Raw genomic sequence first — 16,314 nt, 5'->3', positions numbered from 1 at the left:
GATGGTCCATTATTAGCAATACTGATTGATCTATTCGTCGTTGGTACCGTTCTGTGGTTCGTTGCTATTAAATCCGTCTGGAAAGCATCTGCTTTCGCCCCTGCTCTGACAGACCCTTAGGTAATATTGGGTGTACCCAGGTACACTAAAAAGCGCTGCGTCCTGCTGGTATGAGGCGTTAACCAACACCAGCCCCGTTAGGGTCTATTCCCTCCTGTTAGCGGTCTTTCCAGGCTGTCATCTGGTCTTTCCCTGATTGTCAGCTGCCCTTTCGCAGCGGTCACTGGATCACTCCAGAGTTCTGATTCAGTAAAAAGGACTATATGTTACAGTCTCTGATAATGCATTGCTTTAAATGGAGAAAATCTTGAGAGATGGCTGTTATGAGGAAAGGCAGCCCAGACGCTTTACCAGTTTGGGACACATCGTCAGTAGTGATCCTTGAGTGGAGTGTGTCACTGGTTTATGTTAACTTGTTACTTCTCTTCTTCTTTCTTCTGTTTAGTTCCGTACAGTTTATATTTTTAAAACGTTATGAGATTTTGTTCTTAAAAATTTCTTCTATTAATAACCAGGTCACTTTTGTTTTGTTTGTCTTTTTATATATTTTTTGTAAATGACAAAGTCTGATGATGGTTCTTCCTGGTGCTAGAATATTGGTCAATTTAAAACACACCTGTATTGTTTCATACATCTATTCCAAGAATAGATGTATGAAAAGATCAACATATTGAATGATGGCATGGAACAGTAAATAGAATATGACACCTCAATATCTACATTTCTTTTAAGCTGGCCACACCCTGATGGTGCTTTTTTTTTTAGGAGAAATGTAAATAATCACCTGCTGTGACATCTCAGCCCTCCTGCAGATATAAGCAGTGTACCTGGGACACTCGGACATACTGAAGTTGAAGAAACAAAGAGCATTCGGTTAGACTCACAGGTGAGTTCACACAGGTGAGTTTATGACATCTCACAGAGTTGCAAAAGCTCTGCTATCTTTGCCTAGCCTCTTTGTTACACTAAAGGTAAATAGCTTTACATTTGAAACTATTCCACAGTAAATAATAGAACACTAACTGCAATCACTATAATTCCATCAACGGCATGCACACTTTAAAAAATGATTTGTCAATAACTGATTTGTTGAATGATTTGTTTGTCTTGAATTCTGTAGGTAGGTAACAGATTTATCTGCATGTTCTGCTTTAACTCAGTCTATTTCTTTCAGATCCACATCAGCAGATCATTAAATACAGCAGAAATCTGACAATGTGTGTCAAGTGGAAATGGGCTGGACAGGTATGCGAGCAAGATAAAACTCCTTTCACCTCAGGAGAATAGAGTTTGTGTCCTGTGTGGGACTGATGGTCTTTAGACTTTTAGACTTGAGCCATGTAAATTAGTGGATGAGGTTCAGGTTTGTTTTAAAAGCTCTGTGAAACAAAATGTGACACTGACACAGTGTCCTGCAGAGGACCAGCTTCACTGTTTCAGGCTTCATATTTCACATGGCTGTAATTACCTGACAACAGGTCACCTTTACTGTCTGGGTTACTTCCTATGCAATGATGATAAGAAGAGATGATATAGAGCTTGTCTTTGGGGCAATCTTCCCTGTTCTGTTCATCCGTTCATCCTCCAATAAACACCCTTAATCCTCACCACGAGTTCAGCGTTTGGGTCCCCTCATCTCCACATCCACACAACAACTCCTGACACCTTCAATCAAACCAACAACTTCCTCTTTGTTCCAGCTGCTGTCAGTGTTTCCCATCCTCCACCTGGCTCCTCTGCTGACAAGTTCCAAAGAGCTCATTCAGCCACTGGACTGCAACGACATCCACCAACAAGACAGCAGCCGACCCAGCGGCGTGTACACTATCTACCCTTTTGGAGAAAAGTCTGGAGTCGAGGTACAGTCCAGCCTCTGTAGGAGACAAAGCTAATGTTTGAGGCTACAAGAAGCTAAAAGGTGACATTAAGTGACACATGTTTGTTTGCAGGTGTACTGTGACATGGACTTAGAGGGAGGAGGCTGGACAGTGAGTTTTCTTTCTCTTTTATTCAGTTAAAGTTCCAGTCAAGTAACTTTTCAGTATGAACACTTCCTTCTGGAGGAAATTATAAAATTATAGCTCTGCTGTCTGAAAATTTCACTTCCTGACATTTTTCATGTTTATTAACTGGCCACACTGTCCCCTCTTCCAGGTGCTCCTCAAGAGGACGGATGGCTCCTTGAACTTCTACAGACCCTGGAATCACTACAAGATGGGCTTCGGAAACGCCAATGGAGAGTACTGGCTTGGTGAGACTTTATTTTGTCTTTGACAAAATAATTTAAATTCAAATCTGACCATTCTCAAACTGTTCAAACCTTCAGTCCTTCGCAGTGTTGTAAAGTAACGGAATACATGTACCGCCGTCACATATTTAAAATACAAAATATGAGTAACTGTATTCTGTTACAGTTACTGTTTAAAAAGGTGGTACTCAGAATGCAGTTACTTTGTTGAAATAAATGGATTACACAAGGTCTTTTCCTGTTTCATATGTGAGACTATGCCCTCTCTATTTTTGCTAATTCCACGGTAATTCCAAGCTTCCAAACAAAACACTCATTAAGAGGCTCTAATGCCTGTGTCTCAGTCTCGCGGCCCATGTCACCCCTACTTGCTGCATAATGACATGAAGAAATATTTTCAAAGATTATTATTCAAAAAATAATTTAATATGAAGGCAATATAAGCAGAGTGTTACAGGCAAAACCCTAAAGAATGTAGCCTCGAGAGACAAAGGAGAGTCGAAAAGTACGAGTAGAAATGGGAGCTGGAAGCATGTAAATATAATAATAACCACTGCAGCCAAAAAGAGCGCCTGTGTAGCAGGTTGGAAAAAGTTACATGTTTATTTTAAGAAAACCAATTACCCTCTTATTTTTTGTTTATTATTGTGACTTATTTTGACATTGTTATGTGTTGCCAGATCATGGTTATATTTCATTATGCCAGTAGATGGTGCTCTTGCACTGCTGTGGAACTACCAGAGAGACTCTAGCTATAGGCTCTGCGCATGCGCAGCTCAGAAATAAATGAGCTCTGGCCTGAGCAAGACGCTAACTTCGGTGTCCTCTCTATTAATCCAAATGTTTTTATCATTTTTATATTAAATATGTTAGATGGCAGAGTTTGAGAGTGTCGGCTAGTTCACGCCTCCGTCCGGTTAATGTACAGACGTTAAGGGTACTGAGGCGTTGTAATTGGACTAGCTTCTTTGGCCTCCCTCGTCCACTGGCAGGTAGCCCTCGTCCTCTTCTCACGTCGTTTGGGCGAGGATGACACAGGTCGTCTCTGGGGGATGCCCTAACATTCGTTTCTAAATTTTGGATTGGCATTGCATTCGGTGCGAGCAAAGAACGCGTTGACCGGCGCGTCGGTCCCCCTGACTTCAAGACCCTCACCGTTGGCCCACCTCCCAATGGTCGTGGTTGTCAGCTGGAACCGCAAGGAGGTGGTGATCGGGTTTTGCCTGCCAATCTCTGATTTGTACAATTTCTTTAAAGGCAGTTTGTTCCAGCAAACTCTATAATCGCAGATCACTAGGTATTTTACTGAATGATTTCCGGCTCTGTCAGCTTTTATACTTCTTCATTATCAGAGTGTGTTTGTGTGTTTTCAGGTCTTGACATCATCAGTGCCCTGACATCCCAGCAAAAATCTGAGCTGCGGGTCGACATGAGGGATTTTCTGGGAAAGGAAGTGTTTGCTCGTTATTCTTCATTCAAGGTCGATCCTGAATGTGACGGATACAAACTGACTATTGCTGGATTCAGTAATGGAGGGGCAGGTGAGTGAGGTGATACGGAGGTAAAGAATCTATGTAAAAGACAAATGATTAATGCATGTCAGTTTTACTTCTTGTCCCAGTCCTCACTTATTCCCTCATTGTTCTCAAATATTCTTGTCTCATCTGTTTCCTGTGACTGTGTATAAATAGCACCAGTCCTCCAGTTGTTCCTTGTTTTGCCATGCTGTACACGATGCCTGTGTGAAGCAAGTTCACACCACATTAAAACTCTCTGTTTGTGTTGTGTTTCTGCAGGGGATGGTATGACTTACCACAACACAATGAAGTTCTCCACCTTTGACAAAGATCAGGATGGTAATTCCGCTAGCTGTGCCCAATTATACCTGGGGGCATTTTGGTACAACAACTGTCACCATTCAAACCCTACTGGTATTTATCGCTGGGGAGTTATGGCCACTTATGCTGCAAGTGGAATGGAGTGGTACCCGTGGAAGGGTTGGGGCTACTCCCTGAAGGCCATGAGCATGAAGTTTCGTCTCGTGCAGTAAATCTGCAGGACAAACATTCAGCAAAATTTTAGCAACTGCTTTCTAATGATTGATTTCTTTTCTCTCATTAATCATGTAACCTTTCTTTGAGCTTTATTTTCTTAAAGTTGGGCACAAGGAAAATCCACCAGTGCAGTACAGCTGACTCATGTTTTTGAACGAAGCAGTCAAATAAAATAAACCAGCAGCAGTTTTTCATACATCACCATAAATATGTTGCAATGACAGACGTGTGTGAAATCAAACAGCAGTAATGAATGAAATGTAGAGCTCCTGTAGTTACACATACACAACAACACACATGTGGCTGCTTTGGTCGAGGCCATCTCACTCAAGTTGGACTTTATTAGTTGTAGAAACACCAGGAAGGAGTTCAGCTGCATTGAGACTGCCTGAGCTGCATCAGGAAAATAAAGCCCACCATCTTTAACTGTAGACAGAGGTCTAATACCTCATGTGAATCATTATCTGCTCACATGCTGACAATAAATAAGAAGCAAAGCAAAGACTTGTTTTCGTCTGATGTGCTTTCTTTGTCTCTGTATCTTTGTCTGAATTCTCTGGCTGATCATAAATGCTGCCCTCTACTGGTCACAGTCAAAAACGTCCTTCTTCAGGAATGAAAATATAGATATTCAGACTGAGGATGCCTTTCATCAGCTTATGCACACAGCAACACATATAGAAAAAACATGCAAAAGACAGGAACAAAAACACAATCCAGCAAAATAAAGCAAAATTAAGTGCTCCTCTAATGCACACATTCCAGGACAATAAATGTACAATTTCACAGATAAATGATTAACAATATAATTATTAGTAGTATTTGTATTATTGTGGAATTCACTATTATTGAAAAAGTTCCTGTTATTAATACTGCTGTGTGTATGACTGCCATTATAAGAATATATGGATATACTGTATACACACAGATTATTTAAGTGCTGTACTAATGCGATGAGATACATTTACCAATAACAGCATAATCACTTCCATAATTATCAATTAGAATGTGATAATTTTATGTGTTATATAGGTTTGTATGTTGTTGTTTTTTTACCTCATTTTAAACGTTCGAGAAAAAAATACCAACTTTGGCACTGAAACTGTCTTATTTATGTTTTGAAATGTAATCTGTCAGTCATAAAACCTTATTTTCTATTACAGTGCCCAAACACAAACAATATTCCCAACATGAAAACACTAATAACAAAAACCCAGAGAGCCCTCCATTCCAAATAACAAACAATATCAATATCATTTGTTCCCTCCTCAAATATTAGTGATGGGATTTCCGGCTCTTTTTAGAGAACCGGCTCTTTAGGCTCGGCTCACTAAAAAGCTCTTTTGGTTCTGAACCGGTTCTTCGGGTTGTTTTTTTGGTTTAATTAATTTATTATTAACAACGATATAAAATTATGCACAAAAGGAATTACTAATGTAAAAAAAAGTTGTTTTATTTATATAAGTTTATATATAAATATATGCGGTGGCCCCAGAGACAAAGCACGTACAAACTCCAAAACACATTACTAGCTTTAACTGAACTTCCAAAACAGAGCTACACAGATCACTTAAATTACACAATTGAAAGCCTATGTGTATTGTTTGTGTATTTATACACAAGCACTCATATATATTCATATAATTTAAAGAAGAATGTTCATTTACCTGTTACTACCACACAACAAATCCGGTCGTTGGTACTTGCTGGTTTGTGTAGGCACAAGGTAACAAAAGCTCAGCACTGCGCCCTAGCATCCTGGAGCACTTCTGTTGTGTTTGTACGTGTTTTGGAGTTTTTACTTGTTTTGGAGTTTGTACGTGCTTCGGAGTTTGTACATGCTATGGAGTTTTTCTCGTCCACACGTAAATACAAAAACTGAGTTTTCAAAAATATCCACCCTGGCCAGAGTTTGTAAAAATATCCATTTTCAGTGACCGAAAACACCGTTTACGTGTGGACGGAAGGTGCAAATGCATAGATAAATCTGCGTTTTCAAAAATAATCATTATTATAACTTGGATCATTTTGTGTACTCTAGATCAATAAATATCTGCATTGGGGTCCTCTTCCTGCTATGAAATATTTCTGCTATTCCTTTGCAGTGGTCTGCATGAAAACCATACAGCTCATTCTAGTAGGCATGGTCTCCAGGAACCAGAGGTTAACAGGCAAGTGGTAGTTGTTGAATAACATGCCAAAACTTAAGTGTAAACTGGAACTTATAAAGCACACACCATAGGTAAATAGACAATAAGTACAATATAACAGGGTGAGACCAGCAAAAATTAAAATTTTAAAAGTTGCATGTATTGAACTGATAACATTTATGTGCTCTGAATATAGACCAATGGTTTAATTGCCTCATTCGGTTTCTGTTTTGCTTTTTCACATTTTTTCAGATTTGTTGATGTCGTGATATTGGTATTTTTAATTGCTGAAAATGCATCAATAACACTTTAGTCAGCCTGACCATTCAGACACTTGGAACTACAAATCACCCAAACTATTCCCAGTAAATGGGCACTGTAGTGGCAGTTCCTTATGTTTCACAAAAAATGTACAGAAGACTCTGCTGCCCTGTGATAATCTTTTGTGCGCAGGGAAAACTGCACTGTCAAAACTTGAAAGTTGCGTTGTATAGTTTATTGATTCATTTTGGCAACCAATAACAAGATCCAGTTTTGTTGCTTCATGCTGCTTGTCTCTCGAATTTAAAAAAAAAAAAAAAAAAAAAAAAAGGCCCATCTCAGTGCATGCTGGTCTTATACCAGTCTCTTAAGTCAGCGGTCCCCAACCGCCACGGACCAGTTTATGCCCGACAATATTTTCATGGACCGGCGTCGCGGTCCGAGAAAATATTGGTGTCGCGGATAAATACAACAAAATAAAACTAGTACCGGTACCGAAAAAAAGAAGATTTATTTATAACACACGTGAAAAGACCCAGGAAAACTGAGTTAACGATAAAAACGATAACAAAATAACGCTGAAAACCGATAAAAACCCTGAAAACCATACATTTCACACCTGAGTCTCAACTCTCGCAGCCCGGTACCAAACGACTCACGGACTGTTACCGGTCCGAGGCCCGGGGGTTGGGGACCGCTGTCTTAAGTTATCAAAAATAGCCCTGAAGTTCTTCCTGGCTGACTTGACAAGATAAACAGCAAAACAATGAAGTGAGCATTAACCTTCACATAAAAAATGATTAACCCAAAAATAGAAGTAAACTAACAACAAACTTTATATTTTAATATTTTGAAATTTGTTAAAATTCAAATGGCTCCAACAGAAGCAATCAAGGACCACATGGCCATTTTAAGTGGCTGTTTTATACAGTAAAATAATGTGAAATCAGATTCTTTTATCAGATGGGTCATTCCATTTCAGTATGTATACATGATATTAAAAAATCAAATGCATTTGTTCTGTTTAGGGAAGAGATTTACATCGACTCTGCAGAGTCAGAAGTATCAGACCTGGATGAGGCTGTCCTGGCTTCCCCTGAACAAAATGATTCACATGTATGTCTCATGAACAACACTGCCAGAACTGCTGTGTATGTGTTCCATGTAGTCATGACCTTCCCTCCCCCCTTTCTTCAGGACGAGATGGACCTTGCAACTATGTTGAAAGATTTCCAGGAAACGCATCGACACCAGCAATTATTGTACAATAATAGCCCGACGAAGGAAAATCCTACACAGTGCCTGCATGGCACTTTCTAAGTCATATTTTGCCTGGCATAAATTGCCAAATATTGAATTTGTTGGTGAAATGGCCGATGATTATGGAGGCCTGCAGATTACTTATGGTCGAAACTCAGAATTCCCTAGGGATTTTTGAGGGGAAGCCTGGCAGTCTGTTGTTCAGCTATAGCCAGCAGTTGCTGTCAAGCAACAAGTTTTATACGGCTGGTAAACTGATTGCTTGGTCCATAGCGCACAATGGGCCAGGGCCACGGTGTATCAACAGACACCTGTTCTGTATGATGTGTGGCCAGAAGACATCTCTTGATGACTTCGATGTAGAGGTCTTCATGGACGAAGACATCAAACAGAACATAGAAAAGGTAAAGCTGTGTGCATGCTGAGGTGTAATTAAATTCAATGAAACAATGCATAGCTTAGCTCATCAGTGGAACGTCTCAAAATGTAAGTACACTTAGTGAATGCTTTAAACATATGTATTTATTTTCAAGGTTTCCAACTGCAGCCCAGAAGACCTGGCAGACTTAAAGTCACCTTGGGGACTGGATTGCAGGCTGTGGTATCCCTGACATCTACACTGCCACATTACTTGATGTTAAGAGGATAAGGAGCGAGATTGTATCTCATTTTGCATTTCACAGGTGAGAATTTGCTAGAAAATTACAAAGTATTTTGCTGGTCAGTGCTCGTCTTCCCATTGTGTTCCCCCCTAATAGTTAACACTTAAACAAATTATCAATCTGCTGAGTTGATATCTGTATTGCAGTTAAGGTGGTGTTTAAATTGACAAAACAAAACTTTTCGTTTTGTTTCACAGTTTTGCTATGTGGTATGAATTGAGAGTACAATCTGTTCAACAGGGTTGCCAGCATGATTCAGCAGTTTGCTGCCGGTGTGAACTCGTGTGGTCGGTTCTGGCAAATGGTGAAGAGATGCTGGAAGCAGTTCCTTGCTGTATTAATGCAGGAAATAAACTTACAAGGAACAGCTTCCAGGATCTCTTCACCATTGGATGGAGTCCAGCTGGAAGTAACAGACGTGAAGAAGAGGAAGCCACCATCTTTCAGTGGGAATGGTGGCTTATGGCCATTCAGAGTACATAGAATACAACACATGTCTTGTTTCTGTTTGAATTGCTTCAGGCATCTCATGTTAAATACAGTGTCCACAATACAAAACACAGACAACTAAATCTAAACAACACTTGGGTGCAATAAAACCTTCAAACTTTGCAAAATCCACACTTCTTAGAGCATATGAGGAAGTTTTGGATTATTTTACCTTTTGGTAAATGGTAAATGGCCTGTATTTATATAGCGCCTTACTAGTCCCTAAGGACCCCAAAGCGCTTTACATATCCAGTCATCCACCCATTCACACACACATTCACACACTGGTGATGGCAGCTACAATGTAACCACAGCCACCCTGGGGCGCACTGACAGAGGCGAGGCTGCCGGACACTGGCGCCACCGGGCCCTCTGACCACCACCAGTAGGCAACAGGTGAAGTGTCTTGCCCAAGGACACAACGACCGAGACTGTCCAAGCCGGGGCTCGAACCGAATCCAATTACAAGGCGAACTCCCAACTCTTGAGCCACGATCGCCCCATAAAGGAAACCACCTACAACAAATATTTTTGGAAGATTATTTCTTTTCTTCTGTCATCTCTACCAGATCTTGCTTGTCTAGACTGATAGGATGTAATTTGATTTTCATTGTGATTTCTGGTAAAACATTACTTTTATTACATGACCGAAAACCTCTCTTAACACTAAAATATTAAATAGTTATATTACATACTTGTAAAATGTATTATTCAACTGTATTAGCACATCTGAGAATTAAGTGTTTTTGCAGTGTTTAAGGCTACGTCCACACGTACCCGGGTATTTTTGAAAACGCAGATTTTTCTATGCATTTGCACCTTTCGTCCACACGTAAACGGCGTTTTTGGACACTGAAAACGGAGATTTTTAAAAACTCCGGCCAGGGTGGATATTTTTGAAAACTCGGCTTTTGCATTTACGTGAGGATGAGAAAAACGGAGAAAACGCAGCGTCAAAGGTGTGCGCATTTTTTGACGTCACACTGTGCACCACGTTATTGTTTCGTTGACGTTATTTCTACAATACTGTTAATTGTTCTCTCTGCAGTGTTTAAATGCTTACATATACACACAGTTACTGTCCCTCCACACATACGACTCGGTTCTGCTTCTATGCCCCAGCTTTGTTTACTTTTTCCCACCGAGGCTTCTAGACTTCTGATTGGCCAACATTTCTACACGGTTAGGAATATATCGCCACCTGTTGCTTTGGCATGTTCCTAGCAGCGTTTTCCTTCATTTCTGCCTTTACGTGTGGACGAGATTATTTTTTAAAACAAAAATGGAAAATCTCCGTTTTCAAAAATACCCGTTTACGTGTGGACGTAGCCTAAGACAGGTCTCACCTTTCAAATTGTGTTATTCTGTCTCCCTTTGAGACAAAGGTCATTTGTTAATTAGATGCACTGCCTAACTAGAAGAACCTTCAGGTATTCCATTGACTATAACGAAACCTCCTGTATATTAGTGTCCTAGGGTAATCGAGTGGTGCAATGACAACACCCACGCAAATGTGACATCACTAGAAAGCCAGTGTACTCTTGCAAGGACAGAATGAATAACTTAAAAAAATAAAAAAATAAAAAAAACATACACATTGCATAAACAGTCCTTGACATATAGGTCTGACTCGGAGGACCAAAATTAATTTCCTGTCTTAGGAGGGCAGGATTGCTTTGAGTAATTTTTTTTTTAATACAATGCTTTGCAATATTGGTTTTGCCTAACAACCTGTCATTAACGCAACTGCTCTACTATGCAGTCAGTGTAACTGATTATAAATCTACACATTGCACCTTATTTAACAGTTGTATGTATTTTAACAGAGCAAGAGGTGGACCACACGTTTGAAGAGCTGCTGGTCTTTATAACTGGGGCTGACTTACTTCCACCACTGGGGTTCCCACAGTCCTGCAACATAGACTTTTACGATCAGGAGTCAGGGATGCGGCGCATCCCATACGCATCAACGTGCAGCTTATCCCTGTATCTCCCAAGAGGTGTTGCAGATGAAGATCAATTTAAAGATCTTATGAACGATGCATTAAAAGGATCCCTGGGATTTGGAAAGGTGTAGCTGCATACATGAACTGATGCTGGGAAGCTGTGGTTAAAACCTGTGGGCTTTTGGGATGAAGTTGTTATTGTAAGTGTTCTTAAAGGGGATTGCTCCTGGCACCGGGACTTCTTAAAGATTTTACATTTTTAAAAGTGTTTTTACAAATGACTGTTCATTGTGTATATAGTTATATTTATAGTCCAGTTAAGACAACGGGGGTATGCATGCATCAAGCCATGCAAAATAAGTGGTGTTCAGAAAGTTTCCAGGAAATAGTTCAAATGACAATTCATCTAGAAATATTCTTTTGAAAGATTGTTGTTTATGTTCAAGATTTTCAAGATGTACAACAGATGCCAAACAAACTTTGAACTAAAAGACTTTTGTAAAATAAAATATTGTAATGTCAGTTCTCATGGTGTCTTGTCTATTTACAAATTAAAGTTGAGGCTCACCTGTTACTGTCAAATACTGGTATTGGGTTCCATTGACGAGGGCTGTGTAGTACAATTATGTGCTTAAGCCAAGGTAAATGGTTCAATGAATTTACCCTCATCTGTTCTCAAACCAAGAACTCAAGAATCCATCTCAACTCAGACTTAAAAGTTATGAATTAATTTTACTGCTTTCAAGAACAAAGCAGTTTTAACACACTGACTTTAATCTTTGGTGTCAACTCTGAGATTGGCACCTGACCTTTGACTATAACCTGGTTAAAAATCAATTTGAGGACTCTGCTGACCGTGATATTATTCTTGTTAAACTGTTCGTGGGGGAGTTCTATGGATACATTTAAGACTTCTGCCTAATTTTACATTTATATAGTTTGACATGAACTTTGTAGTGAATTATGTAAATGTGGTAGAATTATGTAAGAGATTATGGCTGTAAAGCCAAAGTGTTTTTTGCAAAAAATAACATCAAGATAATGAACACTGGTATTAAAATTATATTTTATACACAAGGCACTAACTGTAATTACCAAAGTAAAGAAAATGATTTGTTAGACTCAGTTTGTTGGTGACCGATGCTTAAAAAGTGCGTAGCAATTCGGACAGTCAATCCAGTGATTGCTTTGCTTTTTCTATGGTCACCGCTTACCTTCTTTATTAGTCATTTGGCTGCACGTGACAATATATTTAGCTAAAGTTCCTTCTGCTTGTTTAGGTTTCTCTCTGTGTTCTAGGTTCATTCAGCCCAACCTCAGGAAATTTGTCTGCTTGCCTACTGTCATCTCTACAAGCCTCCTCATATTCATGCTGTCTGACTCTGCTGATAAGGAACCAAAACCGCTGAAATGAACAGTCACTTTCTAGCCTATATTTGTCATGTTTCGGCTGTGTACAGGCAGGAGAAGGACCCAAACGCAAAACTCACGACAACGAAATTAAACTCAAAAAGCTGCTTTATTGCAGAATGGCATGGAAAACTAAACTGGGACATGGATAAACTGACACGCAAGAAACAAAGCCATGAAGGAGACTACGACACTGACAAAGAGAAACATGGGGCTTAAATAGACAGAGGGATAACGAGTGAATGAGACACAGAAGGAGAGCACAGCTGGGAGTAATCAGGCTGGACGAGACAAGGGAAGCAAAACTAGAAACACTCACATGAGACGTGGACCTTCAAAGTAAAACAGGAAACACACTGACTGAACTCTAAACATGCAAACTTAACAGCAACTGAGAAGACAGAACATAGGGACCAGAAACATGGTACAAAAAGGTCACAGTAGACACAACATTTAACACAGGGAAGCCATATTACAAATCCAAAGAACTAAACCTATGATAACCATAACTGAAATCTAGAGAAACAAGAAACAGTACAACAAAGGACTCAAAACATAATCCATAATATAAAAACACAAGATCTCTTCAAAATAAAATAGGAAACATAATGAGACACAGACATGACAACCTGAACTTGACAACGTAAGACACAGACATGAGACACATGAAGAGCAGGGGAGACTTAACAGGGGTTGGAAGACACAAGGGGAATCTAATAAACAAAGAACTAGAAAAGCTCATGAGCTTAATCATATAAACATCCAAATAAACTGAACTCAAAACACTGGGTCATAAGACCCAGGATCGTGACAATATTTTTAAGCCTCAGTTCATCCAAAAACGGGATTACACAGTGGTACATGTTTATAGATCAAACACTCTAAAAATGAATGTTTTTCATTTTCCCTAATGTGTGTGCACAAAGGACACAGCCACAAGTGCTTCTACGGTGTTTGTTTTTACTTTTAGCTACAGGGTGGTTTAAATAAATGTCACACATGAACTTGTAATCGCTGAAAAATAAGGGGAAAAGGTGAGATTTGAAGTGACTAACTTTAAGATACCTTCAATGTACTAAGTCGGAAGAAGAAAATTAACTCCCCTTTAGCTGCTTAAAGCAAAGAGCTTGAAGCAGAGGAAGCGAGTTGTCTTTGTAGAATGTGTGCCAGTTTGGGTTAAGGGAAAAAAGCCAAGATATGTTCACAACTGTCTGCTGACAGTGAAAATGTAAAATGACATAAGGGAATGCCACATATTTCTCTTCTTGTGGTTTCCAAAAACAATTTTAAAAGAGGCTATACACATGACATTTTATACAGAAATTACAGGATTACAGAAGTTAATACCAAAGAGTGCAGTTGCAGTCTAGCAGTGTGATAGTTCAACCACTTAGGAGGGAGATGGCGAGGGGAAAGAAAATGTTCCTGTGTCAGGTATTCCTGGTTTGCAGGCTTCTATACTGTCTGCCAGAGGGCAGTGGGTCAATAAGTCTATGAAAAAGTGAAGAAGAAAAGTCAACATAACTAGCACGAAGCGGTAATGCATGATGGCAGAATCTGATTGCTAAGACACAAGTTAAAGGTTAAGAGAAGTACAGAGGAAAATAAGAAAGAAGCTCAGAAATGAGCAGAGCTGCCATAACAGGTAACACAGTTAAGGTTTCAGAATAAGCCTTCTGTCGTTTGTTTGCTTGATCATGCTTTAAACACATCAAAATGCATAGTGGGATTATAATACAAGTCAGTACTGTGACAAGCACTGGTACTGAATAGGCAATCACTTAGCAGCAAGGTGAATCGGTGATGCATTAGTGTGGTCTGCACTTCCTCTTCTTTGATTGGGTGAAATGAGTTGAAAGTAATTGGATGAGGGAACCATGGGGAGTGCCCTGCATAATTTTAATAAAACGCAGTTTTAAACGCCGTGACAGCTGACACAGAACGCCGTAAAAAACGCTGTTTTTACGTGTCTTTGAATGGCGTTTTCTGCCGAGTGGCGGGAAAAAACGTCGTTTTCGTTTGTCTTCGAACGCCAGTTTTTACGGCACTCGGATGGTGCATTCAGCGCGCCATGTGAGTGTCGGAAAAAACACTTGGCGTTTTAAATAATTAAACAGCGTTTTTTACGCCATTTCTTAACCAAACGGGTTAGAAAAGTGGCGATTTTTGGCACTAATGGCTTGCCATTGTCGGCACATAAGGACGCTGTCATAGCCTGTCAACGACGTTGATTAGCTGCATATATACGAATGTGAATCGCATTATTGGCTGGACTATGGGATAAGGTGGCATCATTCTAATCCCATACGGGAGCAGCCAGTCACTGACTAACACTGCAAAACAGAATTGTTAAAGTTTTAATTTTAATTTCAATTCGACAGATTTTCTGTGCGCAGAGACCGTGCCAGTAGTGTGCAATTGCGCACGGGGGACATTGGGCTTTAAATCATCAAACTATAAAATATAAATTTTAAATTGTTATTGATCCCTTTACCCCTGGTCCTAAAGTGTATATTTATTTTCTTACTCTTCTTATATTTATTTTTTGTTTACTTGCACTACTCTAACTGGAGCCTCGTCGTCTCATCTCTCTATATACTGGACTGTATGTAGCGGAGATGACAATAACGTTTACTTTGACTTCAGCAGCAAGCAGGCGCACCGAGAGCTCTCGCGCTCACTTTTCTATACGCGAAAAGAAAAAAGCCAGAGGCAGCCACCACAGCACTAAAAACTAAGAAACAAAAAACTGCTACTAAGTGAATCTCAATTATTTTAAATAGCTCAACAAACAATACTGCAAATGAAAGTCCTAGAATAAACAGCAGTCAGTGCTGCGTCTGAAAACAAACAAAATTCTCTAACACATAAATATTCATTTTCTGACTATAATAAAAATGATGACACCTACATATTACTAAATGAAAATACACCAGTAAAACACAATAAAATACATCACAGCAGCTCATCAGGTAAAAGTGTAAATCAGCCCTAGAAGATTAGAACATAGAAGAAATTAAGCACAGTGCAGGACAATAGCAGGAAGCATTCACCGCACCTGGCTACAATCACCGATTTAATCTTTGGTATCCTTCTTGTGATTGGCTGTTCATCTGCATCAGTTGTAAAAGTTATTTTTGTGTAATTTTGCATATCTTTTCATGGCTGGATTGGTTTAAAAACCAAAAATGCAATGCCTCCGTAACAAAAGCCATGAACACAACACAAGGGCTAATAGTGCCTGTCACACATGGTACAAAAACAGGAAACATATGTCTTCCTGTGTGTTGTGGTTGGCTCAAGATGGTATCGGTGAAATCTGTTTAAAGCCAGCTACTGTGTGCCAACGTTTGAAATTAAATTTAACCAAACCAGCAACAAAAGTATTTTTTATAATAAATTAAAAAGTTTTATTTTCAGAAAAGACTGTTTTATTGATGACATATTTTCTCTGACTTTATTGTTAAAGAAATAATTTTGATTATCTAGCTAGAAATAAGTTCAGTCACTAAAACCTGTTTACTATAATTTATGTAGTGAAAGTCAGTGCTACATGATCTGGGCTGTGGGAGGTAGAGGTCCTCCCCTTGGTAGATTTTACATAATAAAAGTGGTGAAAGTTTCAGAGTAGCATACCATTATTCACAGTACAGTTATGTTATGTTACTTGGCTTTTAAAATCAGCTTCTATTACCATTTGACAAAAGGAGTGGCAACTTAAATAGTTATTAATAACTATTAATGACACGTTTGACCTCAGCCAGGCCCAGCTCA

At 39.3% G+C, this 16,314-nt stretch overlaps 1 protein-coding gene across 2 annotated transcripts; it reads left to right on the top strand.

Annotated features, from left to right (window-relative positions):
• Window positions 1–651: 651 nt before the first annotated feature.
• Window positions 652–4,864, top strand: LOC146494083 (microfibril-associated glycoprotein 4-like). 2 transcript variants are annotated; one of them, XM_085146525.1, is made up of 7 exons: window positions 652–960; window positions 1,235–1,305; window positions 1,761–1,919; window positions 2,010–2,048; window positions 2,215–2,311; window positions 3,682–3,849; window positions 4,105–4,864. In XM_085146525.1, the coding sequence occupies exons 2-7, from the start codon at window positions 1,276–1,278 to the stop codon at window positions 4,356–4,358; spliced, it is 747 nt and encodes a 248-aa protein (XP_085002651.1). In that variant the 5' UTR covers window positions 652–960; window positions 1,235–1,275; the 3' UTR covers window positions 4,359–4,864. The 2 variants fall into 2 exon arrangements, with proteins under 2 accessions (XP_085002651.1, XP_085002650.1); XM_085146524.1 differs by having other exon boundaries at window positions 653–946.
• Window positions 4,865–16,314: the final 11,450 nt, after the last annotated feature.

This window comes from Neolamprologus multifasciatus, chromosome 20, assembly GCF_963576455.1.
Source record: "Neolamprologus multifasciatus chromosome 20, fNeoMul1.2, whole genome shotgun sequence".
In the NCBI taxonomy this organism is placed as follows: Eukaryota; Metazoa; Chordata; class Actinopteri; order Cichliformes; family Cichlidae; genus Neolamprologus; species Neolamprologus multifasciatus.
Note: the sequence above shows the minus strand (reverse complement) of the source record. Positions and strands in the feature narration are given on the sequence as shown.

What these genes read in the sequence shown, in the direction of transcription:
- LOC146494083 (XM_085146525.1), top strand. Translation starts at nt 1,276, where the DNA reads ATGTGTGTCAAGTGGAAATGGGCTGGACAG. An exon ending in TAGAGGGAGGAGGCTGGACA is followed by an intron (nt 2,049 to 2,214) that starts GTGAGTTTTCTT and finishes CCCCTCTTCCAG; the next exon opens with GTGCTCCTCAAGAGGACGGA. An exon ending in ATTCAGTAATGGAGGGGCAG is followed by an intron (nt 3,850 to 4,104) that starts GTGAGTGAGGTG and finishes GTGTTTCTGCAG; the next exon opens with GGGATGGTATGACTTACCAC.